This window comes from Chinchilla lanigera, unplaced genomic scaffold (assembly GCF_000276665.1).
Source record: "Chinchilla lanigera isolate Chin_1 unplaced genomic scaffold, ChiLan1.0 scaffold00028, whole genome shotgun sequence".
Taxonomy (NCBI): Eukaryota; Metazoa; Chordata; class Mammalia; order Rodentia; family Chinchillidae; genus Chinchilla; species Chinchilla lanigera.
Window position 1 is genome coordinate 20707622 of NW_004955429.1, and position 20095 is coordinate 20727716.

Below are 20095 nucleotides of genomic sequence, written 5' to 3' on the forward strand. Positions count from 1 at the left end.
TGGCAGACAGACGGAGAGAGGAGACAGTGACCCAGAGCGGGAGGAGTCGCTGCTGTGTGGTCAGCCAGGCCCAGTGGGGAGGCCCAACCAGGAGCGGCCAGGACAAGAGAAGTGAAGAGAGGCGTGCGAGAGGGACCAGGTTTCTGTTGTGGAGAACTAGGTTGGTACTGGGTGCTGCTAGTATCACTGAGCTAGGGAGAGAGTGAGTGGAAGCTGGTTGTCTCCTGGTGGGAAGGAAGAGTGTCGTATTCTCAGCATGTTCCTTAGACGCCTAAAGCACGGGGTCAAGATGAGTGCCAGCAGCAATGAAACACTGATACCAAACCTGTACTTTATTGCTTTTTTACATATAAAAGTTACTGCAAATTTTTAGGAAACTCACAGTGTATTGAGTTACCTTTTTTGATTGTGACTTACGTCACAAAATGGACGATGCGCAGTGCAGTACAGCATATCCATGGACAGATGCAAACATGAGGGCTCGCAGGAGCCTGCGGATCATGGCAGGTCACCCACCCTGGTGACTGGTAACAGTCTTCCCTGCTCAAAGGCAGAAGAACACCGAGCTGGAACCAAAGCCAGCTCAAGTGTCTGTACCTCAGTGTGTCAAGCGTTGAGTGATCCGCAGCGTGTGGGAGACACTGCAATGCCCAGCACATCAGAGGTGCTCAGCGTATGTTATTCAGTCTACAAATGACAAATGATCTACGTTTGCATGAAGCATAGGATACAGAATAAACTAATGAAATGTGGGCTCTACACTTAGCTAACCGGAAGCCCTTCCTCCATTTAACTGCCGGTTATTATTCTTCCCCTGTTACTCCTCTTTGTACCCACCCACCCCTGCAGGGCTTCGTGTGGTTGGAACAGTCCTCCTTTGTAGGACTTTTTATAGTGTTCTGTAATTTTTCACATGACTTCATGCTCTTCCACCCCAGCCTATCAAGAACAAGGACTACATACCAGTAGTTATAATAGTCATGTGCGAAATAAATGACTTCATCCCGTCCCTACCCTTGAGGTGCTCCTGTTGCTCTGCTTGTACAGGAGCCGGCACAAGTTCACGTGACCAGAAAAGGTGGAGCCGGCTTCCCACACCAGGCCCTGCCCTCATCCGCTGTGTGAGCACTCGCGAGGCCTGTTCAGCCACAGCTCTTGTCCCTGACACTCAGTTACTGCCTGTGGGGCGACAGTGCATGGAGGAGAGCCAGAGGTCAGGCTGTGGCTGTGATTTTGCTGGTGAGCAGGTGTTTTAGGGCAAGTAAACAGTAAAGGTGCAGGCCATGAGATCGGACGGCTGGGCAAGGGTCTCAGCGGTGTGAGCCTGCAGAAGCGATCCTGCCTGATCCTCCTGCTGCTCTCTCCTTGCAGAGTGGAGGCACAGGCCCCCCCTACAGAGCAGGGGCACAGGCCCCCCCACGGAGCAGGGGCACAATTGCTGGCCTGGTGTGGTTGGCTCATGGGGAGAGCTCAACACAGCCATCTCTGAAAAGTGCTTAGAACAGTGCCTGGCACATCTTAAGCACTCAATAAATATTGGGTCTTTTTTTAACCTTGCAGTCCTCCCGAAGCACCTCTGTAGGAACAAATGTAAACATTTTTAAGTGCATGGATCTGTACGTATGACTGAACAGATGCAAGTGGACAAAAATGTTTTTAAAAAGGAAGCCAGAAATGTTCCTCTTTTGGAGACTTTGACCCTTTTTAAATTAGCACTTTAAATAAAATTCATACCCAATTTGCACAGAAGAGTAGAAACCCAAAATCAGATTTCATATTTAAATACGGTGTGTAATGCTTCTTCGTGAATTCACAGCCCAATTCTCTGCTAGTGCTCAAACAAGACAGTTGCTCATTTCTTAGAGCACTTTTTTGTTTTGTTTTTGATACTGGGAATCAAACTCAGGACCTTGTGCTTGCCAGGCTGGCACTGCACCGCTGAGCTGTAACCCTGGCCCCTGAGTCACTGTTTTTTCAGTAGTGGACCTACTGGTTTATACCTAAGCTAGTTTAGTTGTTGCTTTTTGTTTGGCTTTGGGGGTGCTTTGGCTTTGGTGAAATACTCAGGCCAATTTACAAAATATTTTCATAATTTTTTTTTGTTTGCGTGATACTGGGGATTGAACTGAGGAAGTACTGAGCTATATCTCCAAGCCCTTTATTTATTTTTTATTTTGAGACAGGGTCCCACTAAGTCAGTGAACTGTCCAGGGCTGGGCTGAAACTTTCGATCCTCCTGCTGCAGCCTGCTGAGTAGAACAGTAGAAAATGTCTTTCTGTTTGTTGTAGTTGGTATGAATATTCAGTAATCCTGAATTAGACCACTGTAAAAGTTAGCAGAAAATAAATCTATAGATGTCCATCAGTTTCGTCTATGAATATTCATCAGTTTAAGATAATTTTGTTAATGTTTATTTTATATCATTCTTCTTAAAATAATTTGATTACATTTATGCTTTCAACAAAAATAGCATCTGAATTGAGAATGTGTTTTCTCAGGACCTTCTTAGCTGAATAGTTAAATGCTGTGCTAAGATCTAGTAAGGTAAACAAAGCAAGCAGTTTTCCATTTATTTGTGGGTGCGTCTAAACTGAGGCAGCACATGTGCTTAGAGAGAGCTGCTAATGCAGGCTGCTTGGGTTCACAGTGCTTCATTGCTAGGTGGATGATCTTAAAGTAGTTGGAGTTACTTCATTTCTCTGAGCCTTGTGTTTTGCATCTGCAAACTGGGGGTAATAATGGTAGCTGCTCCGTACGGTAGGAATTAAATTAGCAAATGTGTCGTGTGTTCATCGAGGCCCTGAGATAGAGCAAGTAGCAAATGAATGTTAATCATATCACTCTTTCCCAGAGTGCACTGACATGAATGAGACAGTCTCTGCCTTTCAAGGAGCACGGAGGGAGATTCGCAACGGGGACCGTGGCCCCGCAGGAGGGAGCCCTGGTGAGGCAGCCGGGAGTCTCCTGGGGCAGGCGAGGCGGGACCGCAGGGTCAAGGACACACTGGGGCAGATCCTTCCGGGAGGAGCAATTTTAGTGGTCTTAGGAGGGAAGAAGCTGGACTACAGTGTTGAAATATTCCACGTCCATTTGGCTCAAACATCTTCAACATAAATCAAGCCCTTGTCTTCAGAGTCCTGAATTTATTCCCTGAGAAGGAAGAGGCTACATGCATCTCTGAGAGGCTTTGGAATCTCTCCTTGTGCAGGTGCATGAAGAAGCTTTCAAGGGACCAAATTATATTGTCTTTTCTAAAATTAAATTCTTCGTTCTATCAAATAAGAAGTCTGTAAAGAATTGGTTTTACAATGATTTAAGTTTTGTCCTACCCAACATTAAATACGTGCTAGCGTATCGATGACCTTTCTTCGTAGAACTTTTGGCTGAGCAGAAAATTACTTCCTGCGGAACTTGCAGTGCCGTGTTGGTCTTGATGGAGGCCGTGCAGCCGTAGTGCCCGTCGGCACCGGGATTGCCCAGGCTCACCCGCTCGGAGCTGTGTAACAGTAACAGCCGCGCTGGCTGGGCCCCCGAGCAGTCCTCCTCCTCCGGCCTCAGGTGCTCCACGGCTGTGTTTCTGACCTCACGTTTAATAAATGGGAACAGTCAGTCTACCCGGATCAGACCTGATTTATAAGAAATTATTTTAATTTTTATCAAACAGAAGTAGGTGACGTGCAAAATTAAATAAATTGTGGTTTACTTTTTATATCTACTATACTTCTGAAGAAATAGCGAGCCTCAAGAATCGCTGTATATGATATGCATTCATATCCTTTAAATAGTCTTACCTGTCCTAATTCACATTTTCAATCAAAAGTTCACCATGTCCACAGTCCAGCTCTTCCTCCATAGTTTTCTGTCAGGGTTGAGTCCTGAGCCTGTCTGAGACTTTACTAGGCAGCCTGCCCTTTTTAGCCCTCACCACCACATAATCTCATACAGAGAACTCTGTGAAGGTGCCTCTAAGTGTGGGTGTTACACAACACAGAACTTGCAAACTATGTGCATAATTCACTAGTTCACAATTGAAAATCTGGGGCTAATGCTCAATGTGAGTATTTCTGCACTTCTTTCTATTCTTTCACCCAGTGACCACCTGTAGCCTTTTGCACATTTCACTATTATTCTGTGTTGGTGATACCATATATAAAACAGCGTATGCTAGATTATGTTCCCTGTGTGATTAATTTGTATGATCTTCAAGGTATGTTACCATTTTTGCTTGTTTAAATTAACAGGGGAGTCCATGATACGCTCATAGGGACTTAGGTGGGGAGTCCTTTTATTTACCTGATTGGAGGATCCTTCAGTCCAAGTAGATTTTAACCCTGAGTCTAGATAAAGGGAGACCACCGCTGAAATGCAGAGAAATGAAGTAGTTAATGTGGGCAGGCCTGGCTGCAGGGACGTTTTCTGAGGGTGTAAGGACTGTACACAGCCTCTCCCTGCTGAACTCACGCATGTAAGCTGGAGGAGGGTCAGATTAAGAGAAGTCAGACCTTGGTAACTGCTGCGGTACAATGGCTGAGGGACCCAAAATAGCCAGGACGTACTCGGAAGACTATGTGCACGGCGGGAATTCAGACTCTGCACCCTTAGAATGATGACTGTAAGAGTTGTAAATTTTGCCCTGTGATTTGGATGTCATCGTTAAAAGATTGTATTGCTTCAGTAACCAGTAAACTCTGCACATTAGTGTATCAGCTCTCTGCCTTGGCTTGAGTCTCAACTAGTGAATCCATCCAGGAAAGTCTAGTTTTGTGACTGATACTGGTTTGAATAGCGTTTGTTCTGTCATAACTATTACTCGTAGGCAGAGAGCTCTTATTTACAGCCAGCAAAGATATAGATACAATTACAGAGTTTTAACTTGTTTGTAAATGTATGTACAGAGTTGTGGATGATTATATGGGAGTAATGGGGTATGATTATTTATATAAGATGGAAGAAATAAAAGAGGTACGGTAGCAATTGGAGATTAATTAACATCATTTCTCTTCCTATTTCGGAAAATAAAGCTACGACCCAGTTCTTAAGGAGCTGCTGCTCTGTGGCACATGGTAGGCAGCCTGGGCACTCGTGCCTGTCTGCGAAGAGGTCTGAACAGGAAGCAGCCAGGCAGGGCGGGAGGGACAGGGCTTCGCTACCTTTGCCCTGGCTGCTGCTGACGGCCGCAGCTCACCAAGCTGCTTACTCCTTTGTGAGGTGTCTGGGAGCTGCTTAGCTCGGGCCCTTTGGTCTGGAAAGGACAGTTGAAAATAACAGTGTTCGGCAGTAGAAGGTGGAACAGAAGGCGCGGACAGCTTCTGGCCTGGACGCACCTCAGAGCCCCAGCGCTGTTAGGATGCCACAGGGAGTCCTGACTCCACAGGAAGCTCCAGGTGGTTTTAGGAATCACAGCAGATGCCGCAGCAGCCCCTCTCCCCTGTCTTCTTACCGTCAAGGCCCTGCAGAATGCTGTCCCGTTGTCCCCGGAGCCCCCTTGCCTCTGTGCCCCGCAGCCCTGCCCTGCCGAGTGCCAGCAGCAGCCCGTGCTCTGTGCCTGTCTCGTGGCACTCGTCCCTCTACTTCCTGTGACAGGTGTTGAGGCGTGTGCGTCTCAGCTGCAGAGCCGGCCTTGAGTCCCCACGGGAGGTGCTCAGCGTGCACCATGAACCCCGTCTCCTCTTGCAGCAGCACCTGAAGTATTCTCAGAAGGCATTGCAACAACCGGCCAGGGAGCCACAGGCTCGCAAGTCCCCTGCTTTATGCAGGGACAGGAGAGCTCTGGGTCTGCGTGGGTCATCTTGAAATCTGACACGGTGTTTTGCTCATTTGACATCCACTGCTTGGCATGTGTGCTTGGCATGCTGAATACAGAAGAGTGCTCTTCCTGGTGAGAAGCGCCAGCTCCCTACTGAATAAATGCAGAGTGGAGAGCCCCGTGAGCCTACTTCTTACACACTGTCCGAGTTCATGAAGAAAGGAGTGGTTAGTTCTGCCTGGTGGCTCATTCAGGTCAGTGTTTCTCAGGTCAGGGTCCAGGTCTCCCAGGATGGATCGAAGGGAAGGTTCTGGGAGTTCAGAAGTCAAGTGACTGAGCTTTGGGTGCCTGGTTAGTGGTATCAGAATCAAACCAGATTATGGGAGTGAGATAAGTTAGAGTCCTTTCTTGCATTTCTGTAACATCTTAGTCCTTCAAATTGCTGTAAGATACACCTGGATTTTTTAAATGCTTTTCATAGGATAGAACACTTAGCAAAAACCAGAGATCAGTTCATTTAGAATAAAAGGTGATAGAACATACCCAATTAAAATGTTTATAAATGAAACTTCATCTTTAGATCACGATCATAAGATTCAGTCCTAATATTTCAACGTTGCATCATTGGGCAAATATTTCTTGAATGCCTGGTATGTGCCGGCCTTGTTCTGGGAATTAGGTATTCAGCTGCAGGCTCTCGTCAGCTCTTCTCCGGACCTTTGACCAGAAAGCAAGATGCAGAGGCTGAGGGGGTCTGACAGCACTGCTTTTCCGGTGATATTTACCAAGCATTCAGAAACCAAATACTGAGAGGCAGAGTGCAGCCAAGGAATGAGGTGACTTCAGGATAGTCCAGTCAAGACTGCATTTTGAAGGGCAGGGCCCAGGCTCCTTCCTGAGGCATCCACATAGCCTAGCGCAGTTGTGCGAACCTGTGGCGCGCATGCAAGCCGGCCTGCTTGTATCATGGAAAGGTTCACCATCGCTGGTCTAGGTTATACCCTGAGCTCTCTTCAGGTAGATTGTTACGTGCTGAGCATTTTAAAAACCAAAATGATAATTCTTATTTTCCAGAAGAGAAATTAATCCCAATCCTCACATTTCTCATGTGATTTAGAAAACCTAAAGTACCGCCGAGTTTGTAAAATGGCACACATGCCATCTAGTAATGAGCTTTGGTAGTATATACAGCTTATGGAAATGAAGCGTTCTTCTGACTCTTTGATAATAAAAGTTGCCAATTATATTTCTTCATAGTGAGCTATTAAAGTTGTCATGTTGTAGGGCTGCGTGTGGTGGTGCACACGTGTAATCTCAGCACTCAGGAGGCTGAGGCAGGAGGAACACTGAGTTTGACACCAGCCTGGGCTACAAAGTAAGTTCAAGGCCAACCTGAACTGCATAGCAAAACCCTGTCTCAAAAAGATGCATACAAAAAAAATTATTAGGCAATAACCAATAGTAAATGACTTAGTCATTTATTAGATTAGAATGAATAAAATTTTGCTGATTTCATAAGAATGGATGCAGTGCTACTGTATGCCAGACCCTACAGGCATAGGACGTGCCCTGCACAGTGTAATAAACACAGTTGTGGGCTATGTCAGATGAACAACGGTAGACTGTGGCTGCCTCCGTGGTGAGAAGGAGGCAGGAAAGGCTTTGTGCAGAAAGCGTGTGAGCTGGTCGCAGGAGAAAAGGCCAGTTGCGGACACCCGCGGAATGCTGGTAGAGAATGCTATGTGTCTGGATTTCTATCACTGCACGACGGTGTCCAAGCTGGAAGGCAGCTGTAGGTCTTCTGACCGCGTATCCCTGTCAGGGATTTCCTGACGCTGTGAGGCTAGCGCACTGGTTTTCTAGGGTGCTCAGGGACACGGCTTCAGCATTTCTTCCCAAAAGTAGAGCCGGGAAGTGGATAAACCTTGCTGGGAAACTGCCGTCATTTTTATGTATTTTCTGTAACTTCACCTAAGTTTTCATTGGGGAAAAAGTGGTTCCATAGATAACGATCACTGGTGTGGTAGAAACCGCAGACCGTAGGCTCGTCCCATGTTTGGGACTTAAAGAAGTTAAATGTTTTAATGTGTGAGGAAGTGGTGTAAGCAGTAATGCACCAGACCCTAATCTGGATTATTTGCAGGTCAGTTTTGTTATGCTCTCTTGTGGCCTTAGCTCCTTCTGTTAAAAAGAGGGTGTTTCATACAGAAGGCTGAATCCCCTGAGCTCTAGTGTCTTATGACTACCTGACTTTCTAACCATTTGTAAGAACAGGAATGCTTTTCAGAGTACTCTTTCTCATGGCTGCTGATAAGATTTAATGTTGGAATTAAAACATTTTGTTCATGAATTAAAGCAGTCACTGGTTTTCTAAATTGCAAATCCTGGTGCACACAGCTCAGACGGTGTTATACCTGCGTGATGTGGATGTGTCAGCTGCAGTTGTTTTTGTTGTACTGATTCCCAAAGTCAGATGCCTCAAATCTTGGTTCTAATAAAATATTTCTGTTCTTTCGGTAGCCAGAAGTGCAACTTGCCGAAGGCTTTGACGTGTTTATGCCTAAATCTCAGCTGGACTCTATACTGTCAAACTACACTCGCTCAGGAAGCCTTCTGTTTAGAAAACTGGTGTGTGCATTTTTTGATGACAAGACTTTGGCTAATTCTTTACCCAATGGGAAGAGGAAAAGAGGACTGAATGACAACCGGAAAGGACTAGACCAAAATATTGTGGGTGCAATAAAAGGTTGGTCTGCATCATTTCTTTTTATGGGTTCTTTCTTGAGTTTTGCCTTCATGTCCATAGTGGTGCAGGGGAAATTATAATTAACTAGAGGCTGTCTTGGTTACTTTTCTCTCATTGCTAGGACAAAATACCCAGAACCCAAAATGAAGGAAGGAAAGGTTTATTTAGCTCACAGTTTGTGGAGGTTTCAGTCCATACTTGGCTGGCTCCAAGGCAGAGGGGCACATGGCAGAGGGCAACAACTCATGGTGCTGGAAGATAGCAAAGCAACAAGAGCAAAAGGGAGGAGTGGCAGAGAGCAAGGCTCTTTCCCTCCCTTATATTGTGTGCAGACTACTCACCCCAGGCAAGTGTAGCACTCACATCCATAATCCCAGCATTGGACCATGGACCCATCATAAACTCTAGACGCCCACCCCATGACTGCATGAGGCTTTGAGGGCACATTCTGACACAAAGCATAACATAGGCTAATCTAATTTCCCATTGGTCGCTTATCCCACAGCTTGGTTCTTGGAGTGATCTCTGTAACTAACTCCCCACCCCAACCCACTCCACTAGAATTGAGCATTTCAGGGTGATGTGTTGTTTATTTGTTGAATAATAATTTAGGGGCCAGTTTGAACTGCTACAGAACCAAGAAGAAGGTTTTCTCATATTTGACTTTTTAAATGAAAATATTTTGCTTTGTAATAATTTCTAAGAAGTTCATCAAAATAACATTTAACATAAAGTTTTAGGGCCAGATGTGGTGGTGCCTGGCTGTAATCTCAGCACTCTAGGAAGCTGAGGCAGGAGGATCACAAATTTGAGCCCAGCTTGGGCAGCTTCTGGACTTAGCCTGACTCTGTCTCAAAATTAACAAAAAAATAAAAGTAGCTGGGATGTAGTTCAGTGCAATCCCCAGTACCACCCAAAACTAAACAGAAACCTTAAATTCTTGGATATGAACAAGAATAAAGTTATGATTTTTTTTGCAAACAAAGTGGAACAATTCTGTCCAAAGTTCAGAAGCTGCCGTATTGGCTCAGTGCGGCTGAAGACATTTTCAGTCTGTGTGAACCCACAGGGAAGCTGTGCTGTGTAGCCGCACACACTGCTGGCCGCGTGTGCTCCATCCGGGGGGGACACGCAGTCCTGCCGCATGTGGAGGGGCCACCCGTTACCCGCTTCAAGCGTGTGTCAGTGTGCGCGGTGTCAGGATGACCACACTGGTGCAGGTACATTTGTCTGTGGCTCCACGTCCTACACCTGGTTCTTCGTTTTACAGTGTCCTTAGTTATTCAGACTCTGAGGAACATAACTGACAAGACAGAAGTATCTAAATGTCATTTAAAAAAAATGTTAAAAAGTCTCAAATCTAAACACCACTATCATGAAAACGAAATTTTGAATCTGGCCTTAATTAGAACCAGAATAGCTGACAGGGTTGTTCTTGGTTTCACTGGCTCATTGAGCTGGGGGCAGGACGGGCTCCAGAACCTGCCCTGCCCCCTCGGTTCCCCATTGTCTTGCAGACTGACTAAATGAATTTAATTGTGCTTAAAGGATACTTGGAAACTCACAATTAATTTCACAAAATAATTTGGGTTTTAAATGGAGTTAGCAAGTACCAGGCACCCTTTGTCCATGGCCAGAGGACGCCAGCCTTCATTAGGAGGAAATTTCTTGTCATCGTCGGAGTTTTTTCACTTAGACAGTTGAGTCGTACTAAGTAAGAAAAGCTACAGAGATTCCACAGTCTTTGCCATTCACAGAAAGAAAGATTCAGCCTAGAGTGATGCTGAATTTGAGAAACGGTCACCGATACCACCAGGCCCTGCCCGCAGCCCAGCCCGTTTCCAGGCAAGGCCTCCTCAGAACAGGAAGGTCCTGGCTGCTGATGTTTTTCTGGGACACAGAAGTTGTTTTCATTTTCTTGTTTTTCCAGGACAACATATTAACATGATGAAAGCATTGGGAGATTAGGACTATAAATGGCCAAGTTACATTTTAATGATGAACAGTTACCTTAGTAACAGATGACAATGAAATAGATCATTACACGTAGATTGATAGGGGTTTGTTCTACCGTCTTCCATCTAGACTGAGCGTCATGCAAGAATTAGAAAAAGTATGTTACACACCCTGGCATGGCAGGGTATAATCCCTGTAATCCCAGCACCCTGGCAGGCTGATTCAGGAGGACTGTAAGCTTCAACCTGGCCTCAGCAACTTAGTGACTTAGTGAGACCCTTTCTCAAAATTAAAACAATAGTAATAATAATTTAAACATTTTTTAAACACTTGAATGTAGCTCAGTGCCAAGACCCTGGGTCCAACCCCCAGTACCACAAAAAGAAGAAATCAAGTCAGAAATAGAAGGTGCACCTTAATTATTTTCATAACCCTACTCTTTACCTAGAAATAAAAATGACAATCAGCTCTTTTGACTGTAAATATATAATAAATTAGATTAATCAAATCAAAGATCTCAAATTTTCCATGTACTGCTTTTACTGTTGAATTAAATCTGTTGTTAAAATGCTATTAGAAAAACACAGTAACTTGAAAACAGGCTGAAATGCACGTGTGAATCACAGTACATTTTCTGCTCGTTTGTTCCCTTGCAGTGTTTATTCATAGACATATTATTTCGATTCTTCTTTCTCTCCCTGATTACAATAACATATGCTTGTAAAAACCTGAATCATAATGTATGGAGAACTTAAAGGCCTCTGCAGTCTCACACTTCAGAGGTCGCTGACCGTTCCTGGGGCCTTTACTCAGTGTGAGCTTAGAGTCAGGTTTCTCTCTCTTCATTTGTAAGACATTCTGTTCATTCTGATCACCAGCATTTTCACCAACTTACTCCGGTAACTTCTTAAGTTCCTTGAAAACAAGCTGTGTCTGAAATATTTTGTTACCTGTTGCACGTGAAGGAATTCAGGAAACTCCACCTGAGAACACACCGAATTGGGGAGCAGCAAATCAGGGTGGGGTGTTCTCTGAACTCCGCTTACCTGCCTCCATCTGCCCCCGGGGAAGCCATGAACCTGTGCCTCCTCTGGGGTCGCAGGAGAGGGCTGGAAGTGACGCGCCCAGAGACACCGTCACAGGCTGCCGCTTGTTCTTTGGGCCCACTTTTCACTCCCAGAATCATTTCTTCGGCCCTGTGAGGAAGGTGTGTACGTTTCTGCATCTCACCGAGTTCAGGGTTATTTCCTCTTCTTTCTGTCCGCATAGCCAGCTTGTGTATCTTCATCCTATTGTTCTGCCCATTGAAAGTTTGTCAATAATTGAAATAATTTCAGTTATTTCAGATGTCAGTTTCATCAGTTTCATTATTTCAGACGCTCTCAGTCACTAAACCCTCACAGGATAGAGAGCAAGTTTCCCCTCCCCTCTGCTCTTCCCCAGGAGCTGTACAGAGCAGGGTTCCGTAATGCATGACAGGCGAGTTGGGAGGCAAAGGAGTTCACTTCTCCTCTGACCTTGGCTTGACTTCGGTGACACAGTGGGTCAGTGCTAAACATCAACCTCATGTGGTTTCTAACTCTTTGGGAATGATCAGCCTCAAAGCACTGATGCAAGTTTCTGCTACTCAATAAATTGCCAGTAAAAATAAAAAAGTAGAAACTAAAATTGAGTATAGATTTGAATATAACTCTTTTAACCCCCTAATACATTTTGCTCTATTGCTCTAGCTAAGGAATTTTTTTTTTTACCCATATGCTGTGATACAGTATAAAGTGATTTTTGGAAGTAGCTATTAATTGAAGGTCTTATAGAATAACTATATCTGGTTTTTCTTGCTATCAGTCGAGATAAAAAGAGTTTATTTTCCTAACCCATGTTTTTTGAATCTGAGTAATCTGGAAAAGAGATAAAGTGGGTTCTCTCTGCATAAGAGTGCCAGAAGCAATCCATGTTGCTATCGCTGTCTCCCACACACTGAGAAAAGATTTTGTGAACATTGAGAAGTTATTCTGTCACTGTCGCATACAGGATAGTGCATGAATCATGTATTAATTTGAAAAGTTAATGCAGAAAAAGTAGGAGACTAGTTAATTTTATAATCTCACGTGTAAAAATAACAGTTGGGGTTTGATTTTTTTCAAACAAGGGTGACTAGATTGATTAAAACAACACTAGGGAAAAGATGGATTAAAATTGATAAAATGCCGATAAATAAGGGCAGAAATGCACTGGAAGTAAATTTTGGGGGGGATTACTAACGAAGCTTTTTGTAGTGATAATACAGTATTCCCATGACAGTGTCTTGAAAGTAAAAATAAGCCTCGTTGCAGAGATCGTAGTTCTCACATGATCTCATCTGTTATGTAGTGACTGACAATTAATGGTATTTCATTACAGAGTCATCGGTAAGTATGACCCCAGGTTCTCCTCCTGAGAGGGTCTTTCGTTAGACTCCAGCACCTGAAGACTTTGATTTTAACTCTGGGAAGAAGCACCTTATTAAGTGGAGTCTTAGTGCTGAGTAAAGCTTAGTGTGTTGGATTTGATTTGCAGCCAGAGCCCAAGGTGCACCCCTCACTGTGCTGTGCTGCTGGGGCTGCAGTTGACCCACCGCCTGGTTTTTCCTCTGATTCACTCTGTGGACGTTTGACTTTCTGTCCGCTCTTCAAAAACGTGGTTGCAGGCCAGGGATGTAGCTCAGCGGCACAAGTTCCTGCCCGGCAAGCACAAGGTCCGGAGTTTGATTCCTGATACCAAAAATGTGGTTGCAGTAAAGCAACTTTTTTTTGTCTTTTTGAGACAGGGTCTCACTATGGAGTTCAGGCTGGCCTTGAACTCACTCGTAACATAGGCTGTGCTCAAACTCACAGCAATCCCCCTGCCTCAGCCTCCCCAGTGCTGGGATTACAGGTGTGCGCCACCACATTGGGCAGTAAAGCAACTTTGTAGAATCTGAGTAATGATTGATTTTTTCACAGTGCTGGGGATGAACCCAGGACCTATGCATCCCCAGCCTATTTTTAATGTTTTCTTTTGAGAACAGGGTCTTGGCCAGTTACCCAAGTTGGGCTTGATTTGCAGACCTCCTGACTCAGCCTCCAAGGGTGCTGGATTTACAGGCATGTGCCATCATACCTAGTGTGGAGTCCTTATTTGTTATTTTAGAGTACTTCTGTTTTCCATTATTTGCATATTGTCATGCACTTCTTGGGATTCAATCTAGAAATTAATGTTTAAAGAGGCTTAAATTCAGTAGAAGACGAGGTGAAAGTCTCGGCCTCTGGAACTATTTAAAGCCTTCTCTGATTGGTGGGTGTCGAGACATCCGTACCTGTTTCAAGTGTTTAACTTCAAGAGCCTAATGCCAGTGACGTGCATTCCAGCTTCCCAAGTGTTCACCCTGAGCTCTGCTTATTAATGCAACCTAGACCCTGTCCCAGGCTTAGTGAGTCAGGGTCCTTGGGGGTGGGACACAGTGAGTCTCACGTCCGTCCCTGCTCTGTCACTGTTCTTCCATAACCCCAATGAAGGAACGTCCTCTGTCTCACAACCACAGCTCCGTCTGTCTGCTACGTAAGGAGCACATGGAAATGCGGAGGGATTTAAGCAGATGTTGGCATTTATGGCTCTTTCTTGGGCCATTTTTTGTAATGGGTGGGAACCAGTTCTGGATTAGCTGCCAGGGACTCAGCTCTAATTCCAAGTTGCTGAATTCTTACAAAACCCGCATTTGACACTACTGTCGGGGTTGACAAAAACAGGCTGTGTCAAAAGAGATGTTTCTGTAGCATAAGCAGGACCACTAGGGCCTGACCGCACACCGTGATGCGTTGCTGATGCTGTTGGCTGTGTACTTAGGACACTTCCTGGCGGGTGGAAGCCGGCTCTCCTGAGGAAGGGCACCTTCCTAATCTGCACATGGGTGCCAGACGGGCCAGTGCTGGCCCTGAAAATAGAAAGTAATGCTGTCTGCATAGCCCCGGTCCTTTTTATTTAACTCCCTGAATTATTTGGCTGATCTTTGATGCTCACCAGTATGCTAAGGTAAGGCTACCTTCTCCTGTTTTATTCTCCAAGGAAGCAGAATTGTATAGTCAGTCCAGATTGATCAAACTGCTTTCCTTGTAGCATTTTGCTGGGACCTATAGTTATTGCCAGTGACCTAGGTGATGTTTCAACCCAGTTCCCTAAACTCATATTGACTCGCACACAAGGTCCGCATCAAAAATATGAGAGACTCAGAAGTCGGTATTTGCTAGTGTTTCTATCCTAAAACTTCATATGCAGATGATCACAGAACACTTGTAGTTGCTATGATACTATGGATTGATGGTAAACTCACAGCAAATCTAAAGGTGTATGTAAGCTTACAACCAGAAACCTTAAACACGCATAGGTCTTCGTTTCAACTTGAAACGAAAGCTGTCATGGAGTTCGGCTATCTGTAAGACTTGTTTGTGTAGGAGCAGGTACGGCTGTGAGTGTCCTGTTCAAAGCAGCCCTGGAAGAGAGAGCTGCTGCCTCTGAAATCAGGCAGGTCTTGCCGCTGACTGCTTCCTGCTGTCCTCTGTCGGGCTGCCTCTTTCTGGGTTGTGTTTCTTGCATCCTGCTCTGGGTTAGCTGTGACACTTCTCCACAGTCAGTCAGCTTGTAGTGTTTCTCACAAACCTTTCCATAGTCAAGCTCAGCATGGTCTCATCAACCCGGCCCTCTGATCAGAATAAAGCCAGTGTTTGCTGTGACAGGTCCCTCCTTCCCCCCGTTTGTCACCCGTGTGTGGCATGTTAGCACTTAGCCAGGTACAACGCAGTGGGGCAAATCCCAGTCAGAAACATGGGCCGAGGCCGGGAGAGAGTACGGATGTGGAGACCTGCGACATCCAGTGCATCACGCGCTCAGAGCTCAGGGTTTTCCTGCGCTCCTCCTTCCCCTTGAAGGGGATGTGGGTCTTCTGACACTGGTGCCCCTTGCAACATTATTTCTAGCACAGACGTCAACTTTCACAAGTTTGGAAACTCAGAATCACTTCTGACGCTTTTTTTCCTCCGCCACTGATCCTTCTTCGTGACCTAACCAGTCCATTCTTCCTGTCCTTCCTCTCTCATTTATGACTCTTCCCTTTCTCCGACCCTGTCCAGCTGTGCCTCACTTTGCCTTAAAGTTCTGCCAAAAAAAAAAATCAGCTTTAAAACACCCCCTCCCCGCCTTGTCTGTCCACTTCAGTTCATGCTTACAACAATAGCCAAGGAACACAAAACCAGATTTCTGGACGTCGTATTCCCTACTTACCTCCCACTGCCCATTCAGTCTACTCTGTTCTCTGGCTTCTCTTAGCCGCCCTACAGCGTGAGTTCTCTCTCCTTGCGGTGTTCGTCCGCTTTCTGCCCGGTGAGCTGGTGAGTGCTGACACGGTTCCCCAAACATCACATACTCCGGACTCTTGACTCTGGGTTCTGCCGTTCTCCCCAGAAGTCCAGTGCTGCTCTTCCCTCCTCCCTCTTTCTAAACAGACCCCTCTTACTCCTCCTGACCCAGCCCATGTCTTCACACCTTGACCCTGAGGTGCCAGAAACCTGCACTGATTACCTCTTTCTCTAAATTCGTGTAGTACTTACTGCCTTTGTATGGTTCAACACTAAATCTTCACCCTTTGCTGCTGCTGGTTTGTATGGAGGATGACTGTATCATTTACTGCCCAAACTCAGATGCTTTTAAGAGCAAAATGGTGCTGCTAATAATTTTGCTGGGAAAGCAGATGTTTGAAATGTGAACTGACATCAGCCAACCATGATGTATGGTCATCCTATTGGTGTGTGAGCATCGTGTCTTCCCAGTAAGACGCTTAAATTCCTGTGGGCGGAGAGCGTGTTTTATATTCGCTTTGGAAATCCCTTGGCATGCGAAATCATGCCACCAACATAACTAATGATCAGTAAATACAGAAGGGAAGGGAAGGAAAGAGGAAGAGATGGAATCAGGCAGGCAGTTTATCTTCACTGAAAAGGGTACTTTCTTAAAATCCAAGCCCAAATGCACTACACTGGATGTGTATAGGATGTGAGTAACAAGATAGCCGTGCAGCTTCCCCGTGACAGGTTGAAAGACGGCTAAAGTTTGCAAAGGAGGAGTATTTAAGATGAGAGAAACAGCAAGAGACAAATCAAATGATGTGTAGTGAACAGGTGATCAGGGACAGTATAAATCTTGTCAGTCAAAACCATCAAGGTGATCCCAAATAGAAAACCAAATTTGTATTCATTGGCAACTATGAAAACATTAATTAATGTCAAATATCAAAGAACAAGCTTCACAATATGCATTGTGGAAGGTGTACTTTGTCGTGCTTTTATTCATACCAGAGAGTAATTATTTTTGAAAGGCAAATACAGTAAATTTATTGTGTGATTTGGCTTTAAATAAATCCAGCAGTAGAATCCATCCTCAGGCTTCCCGTGTCATTTCTTGTCTTTACTATTTAAAGACTTCTCAGTGCAGCAGTCTGCTTGTGCATCTGTGTGTTTTTCAGGATTCATCATAGCAAGTGGGTGCCTCAAAGAGACAGTATCAGGTAAAGGTCTGAGAACTTGACTGTCACATCTCAGAATGTGAGTGCACAACTTTCCTAAAGCTGATCTCAATTAGAGGGGAGTAGCTACGGTGTGAAAAAGAACAGGAAGCAAAATCTTAACCTCTGGGGCACAAGCCCTGTCCCAGCATCCCCAGCAACCTCTACCTGCACCCACTGTGTGGCAGCCGGGGGCAGACGTGCTGCTCTGACCCTGGGAAACTTGCGCTGCCCACCAGCCCTTAGCTCTCTTTCTTTTTTTTTAATTTTAATTTTATGGAAAAAAGATAAAACTTCATAACAAAATATTAGGATAATAACAATAATTAATACATTACATGTTGTTATCTTTAAAGTTATACCTCAGGGTACAAGACATGGGCATAAAAATTTCTCCAATCAGTATTAGCACAAACCTTCCCATTTAATGAACTAAGAGACACTAATAGTATAACTAAACTACATTTTTTCCCTTTTCCCTACTGTCCTTTCCCCTTTCACCCATCTGAGTTCCTTTATCCTTTTGAACAATTTCTTCCCATTTCACAATATCTGTTGCACATTTTAGACCTTATTTACTCTTTCAATTTCTCACACCAGGGAGACAATATGTTGTTTACACATGTGAGTCTGTTATATTTCACTTCGGAGTATAGTCTCCAGTTGCATCCATTTACCTATAAAAGGCTCAAGTTTATCTTTCTTTATGGCTGAGTAGTACTCCATTGCATAAAAATAACACATCTTTTTTATCCATTTCTCTGTTGGTGGGCATTTGGGTTGTTTTCAAGACCTAGCTATTACAAATTGTGCTTATATAAACATGGGTACACATGTATCACTGTGGTATGATGTTTTTAGTTCTTCTGGGAAGATACCCAATAGGGGAATGGCTGGGTCAAATGGGACCTCCAGTCCTAGTTTTCTGAGAAATCTCCATGCTGATTTCCATAGTGGTTGCAGCAGTTTGCATTCCCACCAACAGTGGAGAAGAGTTCCTTTTCCCCCACAGCCCCACCAGCATTTGTTGTTGGTTGATTTCTTGATGATAGCTGTTCTTTCTGGGATGAGATGGAATCTCAGTGTTGTTTTAATTTGCATCTCTTGAATGACCAATGATGTTGAACATTTTTGCATGTATTTATCTGAAGTTAGTATTTCTTCATCTGAGAAGTAAATATTCATCTCAGATGTCCATTTTGGATTGGGTCTTTGAATTTTGGGGGTCTGATTTTTTTCAGTTCTTTATATATTCTAGATAGAAGTCCTTTGTTTGAGGGACAGTTAGCTAAAATTTTTTCCCACTCTGGGTTTTCTTTTCACATTGTTGGTGATTACATTTGCTGTGCAAAAACTGTTTAATAAGATGAGATCCCAGTTATTGATTCTTTGAAATATTTCCCATGCAGTGTGAGTTTTGTTGATGAACTCTGTACCTACACCTATGTCTTCAAGATTTCTACCTACTTTCTCTTCTAATAGCTTCAGTGTTTCCATTTTAATATTTAGATCTTTGCTCCACTATGACTTTCGTGTAGTGTATGGTGATAGACATGGGTCTAGTTTTAGTCTTTGGCATGTGCAGAGCCAGTTTCCCCAGCGTCATTTATTAAAGAGGCTTTCTTTCTTCCAGTGAACATGTTTGGCCCTTTTGCCAAAGGTAAAGTGGCTGAGTGTGTTTTTAGTTGTGTCTGCATCTTCTGGTCTGTTCCACTGATCCTCAGGTCTATGTTTCTTGGGTGTGTTGTTGTTGTTGCCAGTACCACACTGATTTAATCACAGTAGCTTTGTAGTATAATTTCAAGTCAGGGGTTGGGATGCCTCCTGCCTTGCCTTTGTTGCCCAGGATTGCCTTGCTATTCTAAGTCTCTTGGTTCCAAATGGGGTTTAGGGAAGTTTTCTCTAGTTTTGTGAGGTATATTCATGGTACTTTAATCAGGGTGGCATTAAATCTGTATAACAATTTTGGGAGTATGGCCATTTTTACTGTATTGGTTCTTCCTATCTGTGCGCAAGGGATATCATTCTATTTTTGGATATCACCCTCGATCTCCTTTTTCAGCGTACTATAATTTTCAATGTATAGATCTTTTACTTTGTTAGATTAATTCCTAAGAATTTTGTTTTTTGGTGTGCTATTATGGACGGTGCAGTTTCCCTAATTTCTCTTTCACTGAGCTTGTTGTTTGTGTGCAAAAATCTATTGAGTTTTGACTGTTGACTTTGTATCCAGCTGTGCTACTGAATTGGTTATTAAATGTAAAAGTCTTGGGCTGGGGATTTAGCTCAGTGGCACAGCACCTGCTTGGCAAGCACAAGGTCATGAGTTTGATTCCCGGTACTGGGAAAAAAAAAATCTAAAAGTCTTTTGGTGGAGTTTTTGGGATCTTCTATGTAGAGTATGATGTCATCTGTGAATAATGATAATTTAACTTCTTCCTTTCCTATCTTTATTCCTTTAATTTTTCTCTCTTGTCTAATTGCTTTGGCTAGTGTTTCCAGAACTATGTGAATAGGAGTGCCATGAGTGCACATCCTTGTCTTTTTTCTGATTTTAGAGTGAAAGCTTTCAGTCCATTAGTATGATGTTGGCTGTTGGTTTGTCATAGATGGATTTTATCAGATTGTTATAAAGACCATCAGTTCTGATTTTCTGTAGGGTTTTTATCATAAATGAGTGCTGGACTTCGTCAGAAGCTTTTTCTGCATCTATTGAGATGATCATGTGATTTTTGTCTTTTGCTGTGTTGACATGGTGTATTACATTTATTGATTTGTATATGTTGAACCATCCCTGCTTTCCTGGGATGAATCCCCTTGGTCATGTTCTATAATATTCTTGATGATTGCTGCATTCTGTTTGGTAGTATTTTATTGAGTATTTTTCATCTGTGTTCATTAGGGAGACTTGGCTTGTAGTTCTTTCTTTTAGTTGGGTCTTTCTCTTTTTGATATCAGGGTAATACTTGCCTCCAGGAGTGAGTTAGGAAGTATTGTGTCCCTTTCAATTTCATTAAAGAGTTTGAGGAGTATTGACATTAAATCTTCCCTAAATTTCTTTTTTTTTTTTTTTTTTTT

General features: G+C 43.9%; 1 protein-coding gene across 1 annotated transcript in view; it reads left to right on the top strand.

Moving 5' to 3' along the window:
- Positions 1–20095, top strand: part of Bend7 (BEN domain containing 7) — a gene marked incomplete at its 5' end in the record, with an annotated part of 82371 nt that overhangs the window by 33232 nt on the left and 29044 nt on the right. The window contains 1 exon segment of the mRNA XM_005387164.2: positions 8268–8493. Coding sequence (XP_005387221.2) covers positions 8268–8493 — 226 coding nt within the window.